At 36.5% G+C, this 21,661-nt stretch overlaps 1 protein-coding gene across 1 annotated transcript in view; it reads right to left on the bottom strand.

Moving 5' to 3' along the window:
• Positions 1-21,661, bottom strand: part of LOC150078290 (myoferlin-like) — a 452,265-nt gene that overhangs the window by 141,454 nt on the left and 289,150 nt on the right. Inside the window, exons 40-41 of the mRNA XM_090384525.1 lie at positions 9,332-9,457; positions 3,371-3,526 (exon numbers count right to left, since the gene is read on the bottom strand). Coding sequence (XP_090240651.1) covers positions 3,371-3,526; positions 9,332-9,457 — 282 coding nt within the window. The remainder of the gene's footprint in view (positions 1-3,370; positions 3,527-9,331; positions 9,458-21,661) is intronic.

Raw genomic sequence — 21,661 nt, 5'->3', positions numbered from 1 at the left:
TTTATGTTTTTTATATCAGTGAAGGGGAAACACATTTCACCATAATAACGTAAAAACCAACACAATTCCAGCTATGGGTATAATCGCAAATGCAATTAGATCGAGTTTACTACCAGTTTATAACAGATTTCACTAGCAGAAACGCAATTGGATTTTTATTGTTTTATGGTAGTAACCCCTAGAAATGTGAGGTGTTAATAGCATATCTCTGCCTTTATGGTGTTGTTTATTCAGTTGCTACATGCGCGCAGCTTTGTTTATGCGTATCAAGCGTGCCTCCTCGTTTTGTAATTGCGCTTTATTCCCTAAAAATGAGTAAAATACTTAATTAAAAGGTGTGAAAAGGAAGCGTCCTGGTGAAGACACTGCAGATTCAGAGAGAAAAAGAAAAGCAATTATCGATAAACAGAGGCAGACTGGGTCAAAAATTCTTACCCGGGAAAATTTATAGTGGCGTCATACTATGGTTTATGGCCAAAATCACACTGGCCCACCGGGGTTTCCCCGGTAAGGCTTATGGCCAGTCCGCCTCTGTCGATAGAGAAAAAATATGAAATTGTGAAACGCTTTGAGCGAAATGAAAGACCATGTGATATTGCACGTGCTACAGGCCTAAATGAAGCAACGGCGAAAAGCACATGGAATGAAGAACGCGTTATAGCTACAAAGCAAGGAATAAAAAAAATTATTAGCTTGCTACGAAGATATTCTGCGTGAAAAAAAGAACGCGCTGTGTCGTCAGACGAATTTGTTAGATTTTATGAAGCCATCGAAATAACTTTTTAACGTAAGTCATTTGTTTTTTTAATACATATTTTGTATTAATATGTATAAAGAACTGCAATTTTATTAATATTTTTCTTCTAAACTAGTGTTTTTGTTAGTCCTTGGTCCCAATTAAGCAAAATTTATATGTATTTATATGCAAAGTTGTACCCCGACTTACGCGAATTCGACTTACGCGATTTTCGTCGGACCCACCTATCGCGTAACTTCGGGGTATTACTGTACTACACTTAAGGTGGTTGAAAATGAAAAAGACCTAGGAGTAATTGTGCAGTCAGATATGAAGTTTTCTGAGCAATGCAGACAGGTTGCCAGGGCAGGTCATGGGGTTTGTCAATGATATATAGGAATTTTGCTATCAGGGAAAAGGAGGCGATTATCCCTTTGTATAATGGTGAGGCCATGCCTTGAGTACTGTGTACAGGTCTGGAGGCCTCATTTTAGGAAAAATGTAGATTTGCTTGAGAATGTACAGAGAAGGGAAACAAGGTTGGTGATGGGAATGAAGGGATCCTCTTACCATGAGAGGCTTAAGTTCTGCAAATTACAGTGGCTGGAGACTAAGCACCTGTGAGGTGATCTGATTGAGCTGTATAAGGCCTTGAATGGGTTGAGCATGCTGAATTCTGATGGGATTCTTGCACTTGCTCAGATTACGAACCTAATTGTGCATAAAATCAAATTGAGGAAAGACAGTTGTAGAATAGATTTGTGGAAATTTGCCTTTAGCTAGTGGGTGGTTAATTTCTGGAACAAACTTCTATCTGTCGTTGTGGAAGTTGATAACTTAAATAAATTCAAGTAGGAACTGGACAAACACTTAAAGGGAATCGTTGTGTAAATTTTTTTTGGTTGACGCTACATAAGCTCATAGGCTAGCTTTCTTGCATCATATGCCTCTATTACTATTAAGCCTGATATACCTTCATCAATATCATCGATAAATATACAAAACAACAATGGGCCCAACACTAAATCATCTCTCAATGGAATCTTTCTCCTTGCTCATCACTTAAACCAGGGGTAGGCAACCTTTATAAACAGTGGTTAAAATAAAATGTCTGTGAAGTACATGTGGGCCAATTTTTTTTTTTTTTTTTTCTTTTTAGCTTTCCATGATTTTCAAGATTATTAAAATGGTGTATAAAAAAAAATTGTCATAAACAATTTTATGTTATTTATTGCAATATTTATATATATATATATATATATATATATATATATATATATATAAAAATTCATTTTATCAATAAGGAAAACGAAATTCAAATTCAAGATAAAATTACAAAAATACAATTATAAAGTAACAAAATTCAAACAATTCCAATAACAAAAATTTGCAATATTTCATTTTTTAAATATTTAATGAGAGATTTGATATATTTTTTTTTTTATCAGCAAATCGATATCTGGATTGATAATTGTCATAGAAATGTTCAGAGTATTTTCTAAATTTACATCAGAAATTCCATTAATTCAAAAATATATATAATAAATGGTCATTTTGAAAATTTCCCACCCAACTTAAACTAACTAAAGTTTCTGGGAAATAGTTCAGATAAGATTTCAAAAAGTGTACTTTAACAATCATGTTGCCGTCCCTAGTTTTCTGTCCTTCTCCAACATGTCACTCACAAATGTCTCATAATGTGGGCCTTTATTTTTCCCAAAAATGGTATACTATATTTTTACACTAGTCCAAGCATCTTTTTCAACTGTCTTGGTTGCCACACTTTCCTTTCCCATTGTTCACTTCTTACTTAACTATCCCACTTGTACAGAAAAAAAAAAAAAAAAAAAGGCATTTTTGTTGGCCAAGTAGCTCAAGTAGCTAATTTGTTGGCCAAGTAGCTCACCAACAACTTTAAAATCTATATAAACACTAGCCCAGGACAGGGTCTGAAAAACTAAGTAAATCAACAAATGAAGTAATTATTGCAGCAAAGTTATCATGTACAGAGAATTGAAATTTGGAAGCTAACACATGGACTGGCAGCTTCTTTATAAAGTGCAAAAAATAACTGAGAGCTAAAGGCCACCACTTCAACATAATCCACTGGAATGCATATTTAGTTCTTTCTTTTTTACCTTCCCCCCCCCCTTTTAAAGCTCCTTTGTACTGCAAAACCATTGTTAACTCTGGTGTAGCTCATCACACAATACCTTTCAAAAACATTTTTCCTTTGGTTTTTCTATTAAAAATCTAGAACTGTTTCTTCATTAAAAAAGTGTAAACTTTCATGACACCAAGTTGGCAGAACTAGTGATAGGTATGATAAAGATCAATGAATTCAATTTAGAAGGACGTAAAGAATTGACACTAAAATTGCAAATCAGGCACTGCAGACTATGACTCAGCTGGAAACATATGCCTTTATGCTGCCTGCTAAAGAGTCAATAGAATATTTTGATAAAAAGAACATCGTGCATGTAACTAAACTATTTCAGACTGTTTTACCTTAATTATATTAGTTATTAATTTAGGAAGAAAATAAATAGAAGTTGAATCTTGTACAGTTGTTCATTAAATTATAAAACAATTCCTTACAGTACAGAATGGAAATGGAATATTTTTAATACTTGCTTTTCCATTAGGGTCTTTGGGGGCTAGATCAACTGCTCGAATTATATAAACCCTAACTATTACCTCTTCATTTGTGCAATGTTTTAGAGCTCTTAGAACCCTCTGTGGTCGTGGATCATCTGGATTAGAAGGCAAGGGATACACTCTTAAAGTACCCTAGAAGAAAATCAAATATAAATTTATGCTAAAGCTAGGAAAAAAAATTGTTGTACTGTTCTAAGCAATACAAAATTTTAAATCTTGTTTGCATCAATAATACAAAGACATTTGATAGTTTCAGATTTCTTTATCCTAGTACCTGTCCAGTAGGCATGCTAAATAAAAATGATGTAGCAGATGTGTTGGCATACAAAGTTCACCAAGCATTTATTTTTTGGGATAAAAGGCTAAAAATTAGATGCAAATGGGGAATTTTAAATTTTCTCTTAATTATGACAATGTATTGAATAACAAGAGCAAAAAAGATCTTTAGCAAAAACAGTTTGTTCGTGAACTTCAGGAAGCCATAATTCATATTTGGAACCACAAACTTGATTATCTTTAGAAATTGATTTTGTCAATGCCTCGACGATGTGCTGCTGTCATCAGGGCCAGAGGCGGTTCAACTAAATATTAGTTTGCACCTGGTGAACTTTTCATTTTGTTTTCCATTTAATGATAAACTGAAGCAAACAGAGCTTCTAACAACATTTCGGCCATAATTGTTGTGTTTACCAAAACTGTTGTATAAAGGTTGTAAATGCTCATTTTTGAATATTTTGAGAGCGCAGGTCAATATTACTTAGCTTTGCCTTAACTATTAATAAATATCTTTTGTTTATATTTCTATTTGTGATGCTAGTCATTAATGTAACATACCATCATGAAAAAGGGTTAGAAATGTGAAATTCTTAAGTTATGAACTTTCTTTGAACACCAGTGTAGAATGTTCATTGCATATTCTGAACTATCATCATCATCAGCCATTTTCAATCCACTGCAGGGTGAAGGCCTCTCCAGCAACTTTCCAGTTCCTTCTGCTTTGAGCACTGGCCATCCCCATTTACTACCCAAAAACTCATGAATTTCATCTATCCATCTCTGCCTTTGTCTTCCAGGTTTTCTTCTAGCTCCTCTTGGGTACCATTCTGTTATTTTCTTAGTCAATCTGTCATCATGTCTACGAGCTATGTGTCCTGCCCAAGACCATTTTAGTTCTTTAGTTTTGATAAGAATGTCCTTTACTTGAGTTTGCTGCCTAATCCATGTGTTTCTCTTCTTATCTAACAGTCTGATTCCCAATATAATTCGTTCCATTCTTCGCTGTGTAGTTCTCAGCTTCTCTTCCATTCTTTTGGTGAGTGCCCAAGTTTCACTTCCATAAGTCATGGTGGTGAGTATACACTGATTCATTATTTTATGTTTCAGACAAACTGGGATATGACTCTTCAGTATGTGACTATATTTCCTGAATGCTATCCATCCAAAATTTATTCTTCTCTTGACTTCCAGCCATTTATCATTATTACAGATAATAACTTGTCCCAGATAAGTATGACTCCACCTTTTCAGTTACTGCTCCTTCAATCAATATGTCCCTTTCTGTGGCATATTTGTTCATCATTACTTTTGTTTTAGCCATATTCATCTTTAGTCCAAAATCTTTACTAACAGTGTAATGATTAAGATTTTCCTCTAATTCTTTGGGATCGTGGCTTATGACCACAATGTCATCTGCAAATCGTAATAAATGGTTTAGGCACTCTCTCTGTTCACATTGACTCCTTTCTGTGACCAGTCTAATCTTCTGAAAGCTTCCTCAAGGGCAGCAGTAAACAGCTTCGGAGATATTGTGTCTCCTTGTCGAACTCCTTTCTCGATTTTAAATTTCCTACTGTCTTTATCTAGTCTAATAAACGTGGTAGCACTCTCATATATTTTCTTCATAATCATAATATGTGGGGTATCTATGCGTTGTCTTTTCAGTACCCGAAACACTGCCTTATGCTGTATGGAGTCAAATGCCTTTTCATAATCCACAAACGCCAGGCATAATAGTGTTTTATATACATTTGCTTTCTCCATTAGCTGTGATATTACGTAAAGGTGATCCATAGTTGAGAATCCTCTCCTAAAGCCAGCTTGCTCTTTCGGTTGATTCTAATCAAGTATTCTTTCTAATATGTTAGTAATGACCCTTGTGAACAACTTGTAGATGTGGGATAACAAGCTAATTGGTCTATAATTTCCAATTTCTGATTTATCTCCTTTCTTATGCAGCAAAACTATGATTGCATTATTGCACTGCTTAGGCGTCGCACCTTTTCTAATGCAATTTGTGAAGAGCCTTGCTAGTTTTTGTGTTATGTCTCTTCCTCCCAATTTTAACAACTCTACAGTAACTTCATCTTCCCCTGGGGCTTTCTGATTCTTCATTTTCTTCAATGCATGTTCTACCTCATCAGGAAGAATATCGGGTATGTCGTATGTGTTGCTCCTTTGCAATCCATCTTCCCCACTGCTGGTATCATTCCTTCGCTCCTTGTATAATTCTCTATAGTAGTCTTCTGCTATTTGAATTATGCCTTCTCTGCTGTTTATAAGTACACCATCGCTATTCTTCAGTTTCAGTATTATTTGTCTTTCTGTATTACTGCTCGTGGCTGCTGATTTAAATCCTTTGTTTTCCCTTAATGCTTGTTCTACTTTTCTTGTGTTAAATCTTATGTCCTCTCTGAGTCTCTTTCTAATGGCTTTGCATAACTCAGTATACTCAATTTTCTCCCTGTCAGTGTTTTTCTTGCTCTTCATTTGTCGTCTTCGGTTAATCATGACAAGTGTTTCTTGACTAATTTTGTCTTCTTTGGATTTCTGTTTCCCTATAGGTTTCTTGGGCTTTATCACTTTCAGAAAGTTGTAATATTCCTTGTTGATATCTTGGTCCTGAGCAGTCTGCAGAAGCTCAAACTTGTTCTTAAGTTCCAGTATATACTGCTTTTTCTCCTCCTCTGTTATCTCAAAGACCTTTGTATTGTTTACTCGAGTCAGTTTTTTCCTTTCCTACATCTATATCAAGTGTACATCTTACCATTTTGTGATCACTTCCAACATTTACCTTATTCAGGACGGTAACATCATTCACAATATATCTTCTGTTAGTGAGGATGAAGTCTATTTCATTAGTTGTTAATCCATTTGGACTCTTCCATGTCCACTTTCTGTTCACCATTTTCTTGAAAAAAGTGTTCATTACTGACAGTCCTTGAGATTCTGCAAATTCCACAAGTCTTTCACCTCTTTCACCAATTCCAAAATTTCCTACAGTTCCTCTTTCTGCGCTGTTTTGCCTTTTTCCAACCTTAGCATTGAAGTCCCCCATTATAATAGTGTAGTGGGTTTTCTGCTCATCTAGAAGACTCAATTTCTGTGTACATTTCTTCAACCTCTTCAACATTATGGCTCAATGTTGGTGCATAAATCATTATAATCTTTAGCTTGTACCTCTTAGAAATCTTGAGTATTAGTCTTGACACCCTAGGTGATGTACTTTTGAATTCCAAAATGTTGTTTTTAAAATCTTTATGGACCAGAAACCCAACTCCACCTTCACTCCTTTCACTGTTTCCATTGGTGTACAGCAGATTTCCACTTGATAAACTTATAAGCGATTCATTTCTTCTTCTTGTTTCAGACAAACCGATGATATTCCAATTCACATTTTCTAATTCCTTTTACAGCTCTAATATCCTGTCTTCACCGATGAGTGATCATACGTTATAACAGGCCAAGTTCAGTTTCCGTGCATGGCAGCCTGGTCGTACCCAGAGATTCTTAGCACCCTCTGCTTCCACTCTGATCCTCTCGCTGCCGTGCCGTAAGAGGGAGAGTGAAAGCTGCTGGGGACTGAGGGCCATTTGTTTTGTTGTGCTGTCATATATATGCTGGAGGAATTTGGTCTTTTCCTCTTCACGCTGACCAGGCGTCTTGAAGAGAACCACTCTACACATTCGTTGCCACCTAAGTGACATAACAGGGCTTACCATCAAGAAGGTGTACATGAGTGGATTTTAGGGAGGCAGGCCAACCGGACTTCTCCTAAATCTTCTGTAATAGAGAAATATTGGATCCATCAGTGTTTTAGGCTGAGTGTCTGATAACACACAGGATACCTGTTCCCCTCTAAGCCCCTGAACTATATGCTATACTAACTTAGGCGCAAAAATAAAATATTTTATTTTATAATTTTTTCAAAAATATTTTATCAATGGTTTTGTGCATCGCAAACCATCAGTGAAATAAGAATTGAATAATCTTTTTAAACAGGAACACATGATAATAAGGAAACTTAAGTGTATACAATTTTTTTAAATATCATTCCAGTCAACTAACCACAAGAAATACAAATACTTTAAATATGCGACCAGTAATAAAAAAAAATACACTTTTTTAGCTTGGATGAATTCTTTATCTGTAATCTCCTTCAGCTGAAAGTCTCTTAAATCCATATTCTGTCAAATTCATGTTTCCTACATCATTCTCCTACCTCTAAAAATCACTTAGAGATTCAACTTCCTCCAATCTAACTTTCCTAACAATGAAATAATTAACCTTGACAATTTTAATGTTCATAATTCACAATGGTTTCAATTTTATAGTCGTATGAAATAGCAGCCATCGTGCATCTGTAACATCAAACACAAGAATACCACTATCAGATAGTATTCACAAGTAAATATTTTAACAATTTCAAACTATCAACAGGTATCATTGTTTCTTCAAGAAATTTGTTCCACTGTATGTTACTTGGTAAAATGCAAAATATTCACTGAACAGAGCAGATTTTTGGCTATCAGAAAAGAGTGAAGTCTGATTAAGATGCAAAGCATATAAGCTGAAGCAGACAGGTCATCCATGATCCAATGTAGTACATGTTATAAAGAAAATGCAATACAAATAAGTCAGTTATCAAATATAATGTTTAGAATCAGAAGAATGTGCAAATATATTTTTTATTATTATTATTATTATTATTATTAATATCCATATGATGCAAGGAAGCCTGAGGCTTATGCTGCACCAGGAAAAAAAAAAAAAAAACAGTTCCCGAGTAACCCTGAGAGAGAGAGAGAGAGAGAGAGAGAGAGAGTGAGAGTGTGTGTGTGTGTCAAAATTAGAAGGGAATCACCAAGAAAGAGAAGAATGATGATATCCAGCTCAGGACCCTGGGTGTGCCAAGCCCATACTCACCAGATGTGAGCCCCCGGGGTTCTGTTTTTTTTTTTTTTCCCCCGGTGCAGCATAAGCCTCAGGCTTCCTTGCATCATATGGATATTAATAATAATAATAATAATAATAAAAAATATATTTGCACATTCTTCTGATTCTAAACATTATATTTGATAACTGACTTATTTGTATTGCATTTTCTTTATAACATGTACTACATTGGATCGTGGATGACCTGTCTGCTTATTCTTAAGAAATGAGTTAAACAGGCACAAAATATAATGTGTACAAGTGTACAAGAGTTTTTCATTTTCCTGGACTTGCAGATCAGTCATGCAGACTCCCAAGCAAGTGAGCTGCAGGTCGGAAAATGAAAAAAAAAAAAAAACTCTTGTACATTGTTTTCCATGTTCAGTTGTTCCATGGAAAAAGGGTTTGTTCTCTAATTTATCCATACTTAAACATTCTCCATTGGAGCAACCTAGTTTATTGTTTATATCAATTTTTAGGGATGTATGCAAACAACCATTAAACATTCATATTACTACGCTGATGGGAATTTTCTTTTATAAAGTAAGCACCTGTGCTTATTTTATAAAAGAAAATGCTCAAAATTCCTCTTATCTTTTAAATTTCTTTATAGTTTTCCATCAGTTTCAGTCAAACTGGATTGGCAGTGAAATATATACTTGTCAAATAAAATAACTTAAACATGAAAAAAAAAATGGAATAAACAGAAAAAAACAAATCATATACCTTGACTTCTCCAACAACATCTGTTTCTTCTACAACAGCAGTCTTTCCCCTTTTTATTGGGAAACTATCCAAAAAATCTGTAAACCCACAATATGATTCCACTTTCTCTAGTTCCATTGGAAATATCTATGAAATACTACAAGTTAATATCATCTAAGCAAAATAAACTAAACTAAATTAAAATGATTTTTAGATCTTTAGGAAAACTGAAATTTTAAAATTAATATCACTAGTACATATTAAAATAACAGAATTAATGAGTGTACAAACACTACCTGAATGTTCAAATTTATTAAATTATATTTAAATTTATTATATGATATTAAATCACATCAAATTATCAAATTTATTAAATATTAATTAAATTACAATTTATCAGCATTTTTAATGATTTATATACACAGCTTTGAGACAGGAAAAACTCTGCCTCACTTGAAGAGATTAATCAGTTCCTCCCATTGTTCTTCATCACATTAGTTGTTTCAGTGCTCCTTGGTTATTCTTAAAGGCCTTTTCACTAGGTCCTTCAGGATGCCTGAGACTAGCTAACTAGTCTCATGTGTGATGAAGGTGTTGACTATTTCCCCTCCTGATGTATTCCTTGTTCATCCAACAAAGCAGCAGACTGAGTAGTGATGGACAGAACTATAATACAAATAATCAGTAACAGACATGACAGGTGCTACATTAGTGACATAGCAGTTCCAGCATAATACCAGAATTATTGACAATTTATTTCCACTGCATACAGTTTCTGTATTTGCAGTAATGGATACATGTTAACAGTTATGCATGACAGTCCAGGTCTTACATTAGAGGTGAAGACAGAAAATGATGCAGGCAGAAGCATTCAAGACTGCTAAAATTTGAAAAGATTTCTGGCTATCAAAAAAGAGTGAAGTCTGATTGAGATGTATAGCACATAAAGCTGAAGCAGACAGACCATCCATGACCTATTACAGTACATGTTATAAAGAACATCCAATATGAGTAAGTCATTTATCAAATATATCATCCCCTTCCCATAAAGTTTCTCACACCAATCAATTATTCAATGCTTGCTTCATTTCAATCAACAAGGATGCTAAAAGCAAGAATAGCTCGTGGTGTAATGTCAATGATATATAGGAATTTTTCTAGCAGAGATAAGGAGGTGATTATTCCCTTGTATAAGGCAATGGTCAGGCCACACCTAGAGTACTGTGTACAGGTCTGGAGGCCTCATTTTAGGAAAAATGTAGATTTGCTTGAGAATGTACAGAGAAGGGAAACAAGGTTGGTGATGGGAATGAAGGGATCCTCTTACCATGAGAGGCTTAAGTTCTGCAAATTGCAGTGTCTGGAGACTAGGCACCAGTGACGTGATCTGATAGAGGTGTATAAAGCCTTGAACGGTTTGAGCATGCTCAATGCTGATGGGATTCTTCCTCTTGCTCAGAATAATCACCTGAGAGGGCATAAATTCAAATTGAGGAAAGACAGATGTAGGATAGATGTGTGGAAATTTGCCTTTAGCCAGCGAGTGGTTGGTGGAACAGACTTCCATCCCTTGTCGTGGAAGTTGATAGCCAAAATAAGTTTAAGGCTCAGCTGGACAGGTATTTCGAACGAATGGAGGGGTGAAGTGGAAGTGTTGTTTGTTTTTTTTTTTTTTGGCTGATGCTGCATAAGCTTGCTTTCTTGCATCAAATGCCTCTACTAATGCTAATGCAAGAAGGAAAGATAAATATCTTTTATTTTTCCACATAATCTTCATCCATGTCAATATATTTTTGTTACTATTTCATTGAAACTTTAATCGTATCCTCAAGGATGGTTTTGTCCAAGTCATCCTAGAAAAAAAAAAAAAAAAGTAATCGATGGCAGCCATAATACTTGAATATATTCAACATCAAGTGCCAATTAAATGTTTTTAAGTTGCCTGTTTGATTCACAGTATATCAGCATCTTACACCATATTTCACCAGAGTATGGTGTCTATACAAATGTGTTCATAGGCCAATTTGCATGTTGCACATGCTGTTAATACTGAATAATTCAGAGGGGAGGGCTATCCCCTTTCATCTGATATCAGCTAACCATAGTCCTAACTGAAAAAGCTATTAAGAATTCTTCCAGTTGCAACAGAATTTGACTCTGACCTCCCCAACTAGTGACAAAACCACTACATTATCACAGAGGACTTTTAAACTGTAAAAATGGTAGTGCTACTAGTGATGCATTAGGTGAATAAGGCAAGGAAATGCTTTAAGACATTCAAATTCAGTCAAACTGATATCTGCTATACAATGTATAGCAGATATCAACTTTTGCCCCTAGCAGACATACCCTGGTCCTATTCACCCCCTAACCTTTTTGTACAATGCATTTCCCAGATAATAGAGTCACCAACAACAATTAGTTCCTATGAGACCAGTGCATTCTGCCTTGAGGATTGCTGCTATGTTACCTGATGATCAAGCACAAACTCTGGCATTAATGTGGGCAGCTAAGAGCTTGATGAGCACCCAATTTAAATCCTTTGAGAGCATCCAACCTGTTCTTCAAGCTCTCATAAAGGCTCATAACGATGCTGAGTTGGTCCATAACATCCTCACACTCCTTACATCAAGCACACACACAAAGCCACCATCTTTGGCAATATCATGTCGCATTCCTGATAGTTCCAAAAACATCAAACAAGCATTACATTTCAAAAGGCTGTGATTCAGAGAACAACCCCCCCCCATTGCAGTTTTCCCCCCAAGTCACAGCACTCCCACTACCTTGAGCCTTTTTCTTTGCTGCCCTGGTCTAAGGCATGATTTTGATTCAATTTCAATACAATTAAAAATACTAAACTTATATCCCAATGCAGTAATAACACTATACAGGCATACCTCGATTAACGTTACCTCTGATAACGAAGCTTCGATATAACGAAGTCGGCAATTTCAAGCCCCATTTAACATAAAAAAAATATTCCAGTTTAATCACCTGAAATCTAAACAAACTAAAGAAATTACGGAAACCTTTGGGGCTTCTCGTGGTTGGTTCGAGAAATTTAAAAAACGGGCCAGGATTCATAGTGTAAAATTAACAGGAGAAGCTGCAAACAAGTTCCCAGTAAAACTAAAGGAAATAACTGAACGTGAAAATTTTCCAAATTTGGTGTTCAATGTTGACGAAAGCGGTTTGTTCTGGAAACGGCTACCAACAAAAAGCTTCATTTCTATTGAAGAAAAATCAGCTGCTGGGTTCAAAGCAGCCAAAGACCATTTAACGTTACTCGTTGGATCAAATGCCTCTGGCGATTATAAATTAAAATTGTTATTAGTTTACCATTCAGAAAATCCGAGGGCGTTAAAAGGTAGCATAAAAATGAATTTACCTGTAATATGGAAAGCAAATAGAAAAGCGTGGGTTACCAATGAGTTATTTACTGATTGGTTTGTTAACCACTTTTGTCCTGAAGTAAAACGGTATTGTCAAAAAAAAAAACAACTTTGAAGAAAAAGCTCTTTTGTTGTTAGACAATGCTCCAGGACATCCTACTGATCTTAACACGTTGGACACATGCATTCCTGTCAAAGTTGTGTTTCTTCCAGCAAACACAACTTCCCTGATTCAACCATTGGATCAGTGAGTAATAGCATCATTTAAAGCTTATTATCTGCGTCGAACATTAAGCAGTTTAACTGAACTAGAGAATAAAGAGGAAATGACAGTTAAAACTTTTTGGAAAAACTACACCATTGAAAACATTGATAGTTCTTGGAAAGAAGTCACTAAGAAATGCTTAAATGGAGTTTGGCGCAAAATATGGCCAGAAGTTGTACTAGAAGAAGAAAATAACATCCAAGAAATTAGAAATGAAGTTATCCAGATGGCTCAATCAATAGGTTTCGAAAATGTAGATGAAGAGGATGTTAGAAATTTATTGAATGCAGAAGATGGTGGTTTTTCAATGGAAGATTTAGAAAACCTTGTTAGCAACGAAGACAAAGATAATGAAGACGAGGTTAAAGAAGTTCCTGCCGAAAAAGTGTTAACAACCAAAGATTTAAAAAGATGCTTAAATGACATTGAAAACGTTTTAAATTTTTTTAGTGAAAATGATCCTGATTTAGGAAGAAGTGTTATTGTTAAGCGATCAGTGTTAAAGGCAATAACTCCTTATAGGCAATTGTTAAATGAAAGAGAAAAAGAGCATAAGCAATTAACTTTAGACTCATATTTTAAAATATGATTTCACTTTGTATGTAAGTTGACTGTTTATATAATAAAACTTTTCTTTGTTCGAAAAAAAAAGCTTTTCATTTTCTTTACGTAGGAACGTATCCCTATTCTGGCCATAGTATTTTTACCTCTGAAAACGAAGTTTCGCTTAACGAAGTAATTTCGTGGAACGCATCCTATTCGTTATTCGAGGTATGCCTGTATATATATGAATAATGACTTTAAAAGTCAGAATGAAATGAAAAAAGAATATAAATAAATATAAAACAATCATTAAGGCAGCAAACTTTCGGCTACAGATTCAGTCTTGTTACGTTTACTTTTCCCCTCCCTGTTGATTTAATTTTTATGTTAATTTTTCAATGTACAGTTTTGCTATGCTATTGGTGTATGTATTAATTTTATTTTTTTATATTAATTATCGATTATATATATTTCATTATCGAGCTTAAGGTATCTCCTAGCAAGTTGTTGCTTTGTAGCATAATTGATCACAGCATATTGATGTGGGCTTTACTTAAAGATGTAACTACCATCAGGAGTAAAGGGAAGGGCTTTTACCTCACTTTTTAAATTCTATACAGCAGATAAAATTTCAGAAAGTTTAAATTCTATACAGCGGGACCAAATGATGATGTTACCAACAGCAAATTCTAAATGGAAAACATTCAAGGAATAAATATTGGAAGCTACTAGGCTTTTCATACCAATTCAGAAATACTGTTTGAGGTTTAGGCTTAAATGGATGTCAGACGAACTAATGAGACTTGTGGCAGGGAATAAAAATGAATGGGATGCATATAAATTATCAGGTGACAGATGCCTACAGTAGATATAAACTAGTCTGTAATCAAGTTACAAAAGTTGGGGAGGTGAAGGTAAATTACTAGAAATCTTTGGCAAAGGATACAAAGAAAAGCAGCAAAGGCTTCTTTACTTATGTAAACTCTAAAAGGAGCTGAATCAGATTGATCCACTTCATATCGATGGTTCGACTATTGATGACCCTGCTCAGGTATTTGCATCTACATTCACACATTAGCATAGGAATATGATGCAAGAAAGTAAGCTTATGCAGCATCAGACAAAAAAAAAAAAAAAAAAAAAAAAAAACAGCTCCCATTTCACCCCTCCATTCATTCCAAATACCTGTCCAGCTCAGCCTTAAATTTATTTAGGCTATCAACTTCCACAAAAGGATGGAAGTCTGTTCCATGAACCAACTACCCACTGGCTAAAGGCAAACGTCCACACATCTATCCTACATCTGTCTTTCCTCAATTTGAATTTATGCCCTCTCAGGTGATTATTCTGAGCAAGAGGAAGAATCCCATCAGCACTGAGCATGCTCAAATCATTCAAGGCTTTATACACCTCAATCAGATCACCTTGTAGGTGCCTAGTCTCCAGACACTGTTATTTACAAAATTTAAGCCTTCCTTCCTAAGAGCAGCCCTTTGTTCCGTTCACTAATTTTGTTGCCCTTCTCTATACTCGTTCCAACAGCTCTACAACTTTCTTAAACTGAGGCCTCCAAACCTGTATACAGTACTCAAGGTGTGGCGTGACCATTGCCTTATACAAGGGGATAATCACCTCCTTATCCCTGCCAGAAACATTCCTGTATATCATTGACAAGACACTGAGCTACTCTTGCAGACCTGCACTGCTCAGAAAACTTCATATCTGCCTGCACAATTAGCCCCAGGTCCTTTCCGTTCTCTACCACTGTCAGTGTAGCACCACAGAGTCGATACGTCAATTCTGTGGTACTACAGAGTTGATATGTCACTCTGGGGTTGCTGCTTCCCATGTGTAGTACTTTACATTTGTCAATGAACTTCATTTGCCTCTTCTCAGCCCGTCTGCTCAACTTTTCTAGATCCTCTTGCAGCAGCGTACTGTCATTAGTGTCCTTGCCAACTTTTGTATAATCTGAAAACTTGGACATTAAGCTTTATACACCATCATCAATATCATTTAACAATACAGAAAACAACAATAGACCCAACACTGAACCCTGAGGGACTCCACCAATAACATTAGTCCACAATGAGCAGTGTCCATTGATTACCACACTCTCTGTCTTCTCCCACTCAACCATCCCTTTAGCCATAGCAGCAATTTGCCTCCAAAGCCACACTGCTCCAATTCGTTCAGCAGTCTTCCATGTGCAAGAGTATCAAAAGCCTTTCTAAGATCCAAATATATAATATCAAAGTTATTCCCTGCATCTGGTTCCTTTGCGACCACATCATAGTATCCAATCAAATTGGTCAGGAAAGACTTTCCCTTAACAAAACCATTCTGTGTCCGAGCTATAACTGAAGTCTTGTCTAGATGATCCTGCAGTGCTTCTTTAACTAGTGCCTCCATTAATTTTCCTCGAACAGAAGTTAAATTAACAGGTCTATAATTTCTCGTGTTGCCCTTTGATCCTCCTTTGTGAATTGGGGTCACATTTGCACATCTCCAGTCCATGGGTACCTCCCCTTAGTCCAAAGAGGTTCTCATAAACCCCAGGGCTCACATCTGGTGAGCACGGGTTGGCACACCCAGGGTCCTCAGCTGGTATCATCATTCTTCTCTTTTTTGATGATTCCCTTCTCTCTCTCTCTCTCTCTCTCTCTCTCTCTCTCTCTCCAACTAGGGAATTTTTTTTTTTTTTTTTTTTTTTTTTTTTTTTTTTTTTTAGGCTGTTGCAGCATAAGCCTCAAGCTTTCTTGCACCATATAGTTAATAATAATTATGGCTAAGCATTTGCTTACTTCTTTTGCTGCCTCCTTTCTTTAATATAACTAGATAGATCCCATCCAATCCCGGTGCCTTTTTTGTTTATCCTTGACAATTTCTCCTCCACTTTCCTCTCAGTTATTAAAAACTCATCTAGTTCACTGCCAGAGTTTAACTCACCTCTGGCAGTCTCCTCCCTGAATACCTCCTCATGGGTGAATGTAGATGCAAAATGCTAATTTAGTTTGTTAGCCACCTGAGCAGGATCATCAACAGTTGAATCATCAATATCCAGTGGACCAATCTGATTCATCCCTTTCCTTCTAGAGTTTACATAGGTAAAGAACTCCTTTCTGTTTTTCTTTGCAACCTTTGCCAAGGATTTCTCATAATCTGCCTTTGCTTGCATAATCTCCTTTGTGACTTGGTTACAGAGTAGCTTATATAAATATATATATATATCATAGGCTTCCATGTCATCCATTAATTTATATGTATCCTATGCATTTTGCTTCTCTGCCATATGTCTCCTTAGTTCATCTGACATCCATTTAGGCCTAAACCTTGAACAATATTTCTTAGTTGGTATGTAAAGCCTAGTAGCTTCCAAGATAAATTCTTTGACTGCTTCCCATTTTGAATTTGCTGTAGGTAACATCATCAGTTGGTTCCACCGTATAGAATTTAAATACTGTCTCAGTCCACCACAGTCGCCTTTACGAAAGCAAAAACCCTTCCCTTTACCCCTAATGATTGTTACATCTTTGAGTAAATCCCACTTCAGCACACTGTGATCACTGCCAACTAGTGGTTCCTTTATCTGCAGATTCTTAATGCATGAAGAATAACTACTGATAATCAGATCAAGAGTATTACTCCCTCTAGTTGCCTCCCGAACATGCTGATGCAGAAAACAATCATCCAATAAATCTACAAAAGCCTTGCTAGTGTGTGAGTGACCAACCCACAAATCCCCCATTATAAGACTGATTTCCTGGCCCACTATTTCTCTGTACAGTTTCCTATTATACTCATCAGAGTCATTAGGCCTATAACTCACTGCTACTCTCAATTTTAAAATCCCAATACTTATGTCACACCAAACTGACTCGACACTGCACTGTCCAGTGATGTCGACTGGCTTCACTTCCTTGCACTTTGTATTTCTTAACTAATAGCATAACCCCTCCTCCCTTCCTATACACATTGTAGTCCCCAAATTCCAGTTCTGCATTCCTTATATCTGTGTGACACCACGTCTCTGATATGCCAATATCTGCCTTTGATGTTTTGAGCAATACCTCAAATTCATCAAATTTATTTACCAAACTCCTAGCATTGGTGTACATGCATCTGTTCCTATCCTATTCTTAGCTACCCTAACACAACCCATGTGTTTACTTGTACCGCAATGACTCCCAGCCATCTCTGAAATACCCTGCATCTTGTTTTCAAGGCTGCTGCTCATTCCAATAGAGGCAGTGCAAGAATCACTTTCACCTCTGCCAGTGGCTACTGTTAATCTATTAGTCCTTGTATCCCCCAAGCTAGCAGTTTTCTGACCCACTTAACACTGCCTCAATAGCATCAGCAAATATTCTTGCACATTTTCTATTTAAGTGTATCCCCATCCCTGTAGAAGCAACCTCTCCTGTGCACAAGTACAGACCAGCCTGAAAAAAATTCTCCCCCTTGAGCTTTGCACAATCTTTCCAGGGCCGAATTGATCAACAAGGCTCTCATCATATACTCCCTCCTATTGTGTCTGGGCAGAATTGCAGACACTTTCAAATTCAACCCTAATTCAAGGCTTTTTTTCAAAAGTGACCTGTACTTGTTAAGCAATTCTGCTGGTCTCCTACTCTTAATATCATTAGTGTAGTGCCAACGTGTATAACAATATCACCTTTTGTGCCCTTAAAAGATGATATACACTCTAGAATGTCATCAACCTTTGCTCCTGGTAGAGATACTCTGATCCTGTTCCACCAATCCTTTTTACATAGCATGTTTCCCATTTCCCTGACAATAGAGTCACGAACAACTACCAGTTCCTATGGGACCAGCGCATTCTACCTTGGGGGTTGCCACTGTGTTGCATGATGATCAAGTGCAAACTCTAGCATTGATGTGGGCAGCTGAGAGCTTGATGGGCCCTCTCAATTTAGATCCTTCGAGGGCATCCACCCTGTCCTTCAAGCTCTCATATAGGCCCATAACAATGTTGAGTTGTCACCTTATTTCCTCACACTCCTTACATCGTGCACACATAAAGACATCACCCTTGGCAATATCATGTCCTGTACCTGATTGCTCCACAAACATCAAGCAAGCAGTGCATTTTAAAAGGCTGTGATTCAGAGGGCAACTGTCCCTCTCAGTTCTCCCCTGATCCACAGCACTCCATTTAGCTTGAGCCTTTTGTTTGCTGCTCTGGTCTGTGTCATGATTTCGATTCAATTTCAGTACAAAAATTATAACCCTAAACTTGTATCCCAACGCAGTTGCAACACTCTATATGTATAAATATTTCTTCAGTATCAAGTATTATCTTCGAGTTTCTTTATATAACTTCCGTATCAGTTATGTATTAATTAATTATGTTACGTTTGTAAAATCTAAGTCGTTATATGTATTTAGTTAAAAAGTACAATTTTATTAGCATTAGCATGATGCAAGAAAGCAAGCTTATATAGCATCAGCCAAAAAAAAAAAAACCCCTTATTTCACCCATCCACTCGCTCCAAATGTTTGTCAAGTTCTGCCTTGAATTTATTTAAGCTATCAACTTCTACAATGACAGATGGAAGTTTGTTCCAGCAATCAACCACCTGCTGGCTAAAGGCAAACTTCCGCACATCTATCCTACAACCGTCTTTCCTCAATTTGAATTTATGCACTCTCAGTCGATTATTCTGAGCAAGAGGAAGAATCCCATCCGCACTGAGCATGCTCAAACCATTCAAGTCTTTAACACCTCAATCAGATCACCTCGCAGGTGCCTAGTCTCCAGACACTGTAATTTGCAAAACTTAAGCCTTTCTTCGTAAGAGCAACCCTTTGTTCCATTCACTAATCTTGTTGCCCTTCTCTGTACTCATTCCAACAGCTCTAATTGACAATAAAATTCAAGAAGATTAATAAATTTTACTGATTAACTGATATTATATACTATACTATTGAGGAATTCTGTAGATTAGTGGAGGCCAGAAGTTTAATTAAACTGTAACAGGGAGCTAAATGACTTTAACTGAGAGGAAAGTGGAGGAGAAATTGAAGTTAAACATAAGAAAGGCATCTGGGGTGGATGGGATTTATTCACCCCAGATGCCTTTCTGTGGTGGATAGAAGTTTATATTAAGGGTGGCAGCAAAGGAGGTAAGCAAACCCTTAGCCATAATTATGAGAGCATCCCTGAATTCAGAGGAGGTCCCCATTGCCTGGAGAAGTGTAAATATATCCTCAATTCGCAAAGTGGGATCAAAGGGTGGCACGAGTAATTACAGACCTGTTTGTTTAACTTCTGTTCCAGGGAAAATAATGGAGTTACTGGTTAAAGAAGCATTGAGGATCATCTAGACAAGACTGCAGTTATAGTTCAGACACGGCATGTGTTTGTTAAGGGGAAGTCTTGTCTGACCTATCTGATTGGATACTACAATGTGGTCGCAAAGGAACTGGATATAAAAAATAAATTTGGCATCATATACTTGGATTTCAGGAAAGCTTTTTATACGGTTGCACATAGAAGGCTGCTGGACAAATTAAGGCAGTATGGCATTAAGGGAAAGTTAGTACTATGGATAAAAGGATGGTTCAGTGGGAGAAGACAGAGTGGTAATCAATGGACACTGCTTGTTGTGGACTAATGTTATTAGTGGAGTCCCCCAGGTTTGGTGTTGGGACAACTGTTTTCTATATTTATCAATGATAGTGATGAAAGTATAACAGGCTTAATGCCCAAGTTTGCAGATAATACAAAGATTGGCAGGGTTGTTAATGTCAGTAACAATGGTATGCAGCTGCAACAGGATTTAGAAAAGTTGGGCAGATGGGCTGAGAGGTGGCAACTGAAGTTTAACATTGACAAATGCAGAGTACTGCATATGGGTAGCAGTAACCCCAGAGTAACATACCAACTGTGCAGTATTACACTCAGAGTAGTTCACAATGAAAGAGACCGTAGGGTAATTGTTCCGTGAGATAGAAAGTTTCCAGAGCAGTGCAGACAGGTTGCCAGAGCAGATCATGGGGTCTTGTCAATGATATATAGGAATGTTGCTAGCAGGGATAAGGAGGTGATTATCCCTTTGTATAAGGCACTGCTCAGGCCACAACTTGAATACTGCATACAGGTCTGGAAGCATTATTTTAGGAAGGATGTAGAGCTGAACTTAAGCCTTTCTTACCAAAAAAGGCTTAAGTTCTGCAAATTGCTGCATCTGGATACTAGGCACCCTGTGAAATGATCTAATTGAAGTGTTTGAGGCTTTGAATGATTTGAGCAAGCTCATGCTGATGGGATTCTTCCTCTTGCTCAGATTATGCACTTGAAGGGGTATAAATTCAAATTGAGAAAAGACAGTTGCAGCATAGATGTGCAGAAATTTGCCTTTAGCCAGAAGAGGTTGATTGCTGAAACAAATTTCCATCTGTTGTTGTAGAAGTTGATAGTCTTTATGTCATGCAACTTGCATAACGTGAAGAAGAACAGTGCTTATAATGATGATATGTGGCCCTTTTCTAAATAAACAACAACTAACAGCAAGCCTTTAGAAACCCCCTAGATGATTGACTGCATCATCTTACTTACTGAAAGGACAGACTGGAGCTTCTCTGGGAAATGAAGGATGCTTCCATTGCTTAGTGGTCTTTTCATTTAAAGTGATGGACCCAATCTCATCCCACCACAAAATTCTTGAATCTGCCTCAAAACTTGAAAATTTAAAAGCCTGCATCAAATGATTTTGAACTGATGCCAAAATTTTGAGAATCCAATGCAAACAAATCATTTCTAGAACACAACTCAGAACATAGTACTCTTCATCTTTAAGGTAAAAGTTATTCCAAAAGTTAAAGCACTGATTTTTTTAAATCCATAGCTATATCAAGTAATATATTTAAGGTATATGTAGCAGACTCAATTTCTACAGACTTTTACAGTTTAAAACTGTTGTTTGAATTTTGTTTAAAACTGATCCTTCAAATGCCATAGAGATGCATATTTGCAAGAAGCTTACCATGATAAAGCTTTAACATTCTTGTATTTTTGAACGAGATGTTCAGAGAATGTGCAAAACAGATGTATGGAAATTAGCTTTCAGAAAGATTGTAACTGATGAATAAATTTACATTTAGTGTTTGTGGAAGTAAAACAGA

This window comes from Mastigoproctus giganteus, chromosome 11 (assembly GCF_048544385.1).
Source record: "Mastigoproctus giganteus isolate SK-2022 chromosome 11, ASM4854438v1, whole genome shotgun sequence".
In the NCBI taxonomy this organism is placed as follows: Eukaryota; Metazoa; Arthropoda; class Arachnida; order Uropygi; family Thelyphonidae; genus Mastigoproctus; species Mastigoproctus giganteus.
Note: the sequence above shows the minus strand (reverse complement) of the source record. Positions and strands in the feature narration are given on the sequence as shown.